A 3,559-nucleotide genomic window follows, 5' to 3' on the forward strand; every position below is an offset into this window, starting at 1 on the left:
CTGTAGACCAGGCTGGTCTCGAACTCACAGAGATCCGCCTGCCTCTGCCTCCCGAGTGCTGGGATTAAAGGCGTGCGCCACCATCGCCCAGCTGGTTTTTTGTTTTTTGAGACAGGGTTTCTGTGTGTCGCTTTGGAACCTGTCCTGGAACTCACTTTGATCTCAAACTCAAAGATCTGCCTCCTGGGTGCTGGGATTAAAGGTGTACACCACCACTACCTGGCTCTTCAAATCTTTTAAAAGATTTTATTATTTCTTTTTAAGTATCTTTTCATTATTATGTGTATTTGATGTGTCTGAATGTTTATGGATGTTCCCATGTGTGAAGTCCCGAGGTTGTCTGTTTGGAGGTTTCCCTGGTCATTTCATGTTCATTGAAGCAGCGTCTCAGTTGAGCCTATAATTCACCAGTATGGCTAGTCTAGCTAGCCTGCTTTTTCCAGGGATCCCCTGTCTTTCTCCTTTCTTATGAGCACTGGAATTAAATGGGGGCACATGCCCACCCAGAATTTATATGAATTTTCAAAATCCAAACTCCAGTTTCTTTTGAGCTATCTCCCTAACTCTTTTTTACTTAATTATTGATAGTATTTTGCTTGTATTCATCCCATTATTCTCTCTACTTACTTCCACTGACTCCCCTCTTCCTGATATGTCCTTGTTCTATGATTATGTCTTATTATGTGTATCAATGTCTGTGTTTTCTGTGTAATCACCCGCCATGCTTGTGTGATCATGGAGTCTTAGAAGAGGCATTAGCTCCCCTAAGGCAGTTATGACATGATTAATGTGGGTGCTGGGAACCAAAGTGGTCCCTCTGTAAGAACAGGAGATTCTATTAACCACTGAGTCATCTTTATAGCCCTTAGTACGTTTTTAATGTGTGATGCCACGCCTGGTACACACAGGCAAAAAAGATGAAATTATAAGGCTGGTCATCTGGTCTATATAGCAAATTTGAGGCCAGTTAAATCTACATAGTAAGAATTTCTCAAAAGAAAAATAAAAAAAAGTATTAACTAAATGTCCTTAATATAAATAATATTCTAAGGTTTTAAGAGATGACTCAGCAGTTATTAGGGCACTGGTTGTTCTTCCAGAAAACCTGAGTTTCATTCATAGCACCCATATGGTGGTTCTTTTTTTTTTTTCTTTTTTTTTTGGTTTTTCGAGATAGGGTTTCTCTGTGGCTTTGGAGCCTGTCCTGGAACTAGCTCTGTAGACCAGGCTGGACTCGAACTCACAGAGATCCACCTGCCTCTGCCTCCCGAGTGCTGGGATTAAAGGCGTGCACCACCACCGCCTGGCCATATGGTGGTTCTTAACTGTCTCAAATTCCAGGGGATCTGTTGATCTCTTCTGTGCTTGGGCACCATCTCGGGGTCCTGCCAAAGTTAATTGTCTGTACATAAGGGAGGAGTAAGGATTAAGAAAGAAATAGACAAGAGATAACAGAATCAGGAGGGCATCAGTGAATGCTGTGATCAAAGTTCTTATATACTCAAATCTAAAGGGGGTGGGCAAAAGACGTCTCTACCATAATACAAAGAACAAACAAATGTCGTTTCTTCACGTCTCAAAACATTAAGTAAGCACACCCTAGATCAAAATATTCTTTTGTCTAGGCAAAATATTCTGTAGTCACACTTTATCTCAAGCATCTAGTCATATAACCTTGAAGAAGCAAGAATAAGTCTGAACACCTTTATGGGCTTCCACAGCATCAGGCATGCACATGGTGCATACAAAATTAATAACAAAATACTAACCTTCTAAATCTTTATTTTATAGGGTAAAAATTTAGTTGATGCAAGTGAAGAGAACCCAGGTAAATTAACTTTGTTCCTGCTTGAAGAATGTATGTTTGCCCTTCTGTTTTTACTTGCTATAAAAAAATTACATGGTTTTGTTTTATAGTCATGAGAAAAAAAAGAGGAAGAGAAGAAGAATCGTACAACATTGCAGAGGTCATGTCAAAAGAGGTAATACTCTAAGGAGGTTACTTAATATTGGATGTTGACTAAAACCTACTGTAGGTTTTTCTTTAAAAATGTATTTACTTAAGTGGACTTGGTGACAATTGCCTTTAATTCGAGCAACTGGGAGGCAGTGACAGCCAGGCAGTCCAGCTTGGTCTGCAAAGTTCCTAGGCCAGACAGAGCTATGTAGTGAGATCCTGTTTTAAGAAAACAAAGCTACTTAATTTAAAAAAAAAATAATTTTATGGCTGTTTTGCCTGTGTATGTAATGTGTAGTGTCCTAAGAGTCAGAACAGAATATCAGATCCCCAGGAACCAGAATTACAGCAAGATTGTGAGTTACCATGTGGATGATAGGAATTGAACTTCCATGCTCTTAACCACTGAGCCATCTATCTAGCCCTAATTTTAATTTTTTTGAGACAGAGTCTTAGTATATGGCTCAGGCTGACCTCTAACTTGGATTCTGCTGTCCCAGCCTCCTGAGTGCTGGGGTTACAGTATTATACAGTATTATCAGCCTTTATCATATATTCATTAGCTTAAGTGGATTTTTATAAATTAATATCAGAATTTTTTTGATAGAGAAAATAGAGCAAAGCATTCTGGTTTATAGCAATAATGTGTGGAGGCAGTGAGGGTACTATTTTTCATGAACTAGCTCTTGTAAACCAGGCTGGCCTCGAACTCACAGAGATTTGTTTGCCTCTGCCTCCCGAGTGCTGGGATTAAAGGCGTGTGCCACCACTGCCTGGCAAGAATCTTAATGTTAATCATTTATTATTTTGAGACAGGGTCTCACTGTTTAGCCTTAACTAGCTTAGAATTTGCTGTGTAGATGAAGCTGGCCTTGAACTTGCAGAGATCTACGTGTCTCTGCCTCTAAAATTCTGAGATTAAAGGCATTACCACTACCAGCTCATGCTTCTTTGAAGTATTTCATCCCATGTTCTTTTCTTGGATCTCTTTCTCCCTGCCCTTTTCCCCCAAAATATTAGGGACTAAACATAGGTCCTGAGTGTCTTCATCAGCCATGCATCTCTGCATTCACTACTGTTCACTATAAAGAGATGCTTCTTTGATTAACGATGAGAGTAGTATTAGTTTGCCTGGACCATATTGCTGGGGTCATGGAAGTGATAATCTTACACATTATTTTTATTTTTTCCAATCTTTTAGGAAATTTTGTCAGTGGCTAAAAAGCATAAGGACAATGAGGTAAGATTTATAAATTTTATTACTGTGTGTGTTCTGTGCATGATGTGTATGTGTCGTGGCACTTGTGTGGAGCTCAGAAGACAACATAGGCTTGATGATAGGCGCCTTTTTTGTGACATCTGACTGGCCCCTTTGGCATTGTTTTTGATATACATTCATTTAGTTAGGGGATGTGGTTTCTCTTTATTTGTGGGTCCCAGGGATTGAACAAGTCAGATCTTCCATTGTAAGGGTTGATAGTAAATGTTGAGCCATCTTACTTCTTAACTTTTTATCTATCTATCTATCTATCTATCTATCTATCTATCTATCTATCTATCTATCTATCTATCTATCTATCTATCTGTCATCTATCCATCCAT

General features: G+C 39.1%; 1 protein-coding gene across 1 annotated transcript in view; it reads left to right on the forward strand.

Moving 5' to 3' along the window:
* The first annotated feature begins 1,807 nt into the window (after positions 1-1,807).
* Hells (helicase, lymphoid specific) overlaps positions 1,808-3,559 on the forward strand; it is a 26,186-nt gene continuing 24,434 nt past the window's right edge. Inside the window, exons 1-3 of the mRNA XM_026781447.1 lie at positions 1,808-1,828; positions 1,918-1,982; positions 3,159-3,197. Of these exons, the coding sequence (XP_026637248.1) occupies positions 1,920-1,982; positions 3,159-3,197 (102 nt within the window). The 5' untranslated portion in view covers positions 1,808-1,828; positions 1,918-1,919. The remainder of the gene's footprint in view (positions 1,829-1,917; positions 1,983-3,158; positions 3,198-3,559) is intronic.

This window comes from Microtus ochrogaster, chromosome 8, assembly GCF_000317375.1.
Source record: "Microtus ochrogaster isolate Prairie Vole_2 chromosome 8, MicOch1.0, whole genome shotgun sequence".
Lineage (NCBI taxonomy): Eukaryota > Metazoa > Chordata > Mammalia > Rodentia > Cricetidae > Microtus > Microtus ochrogaster.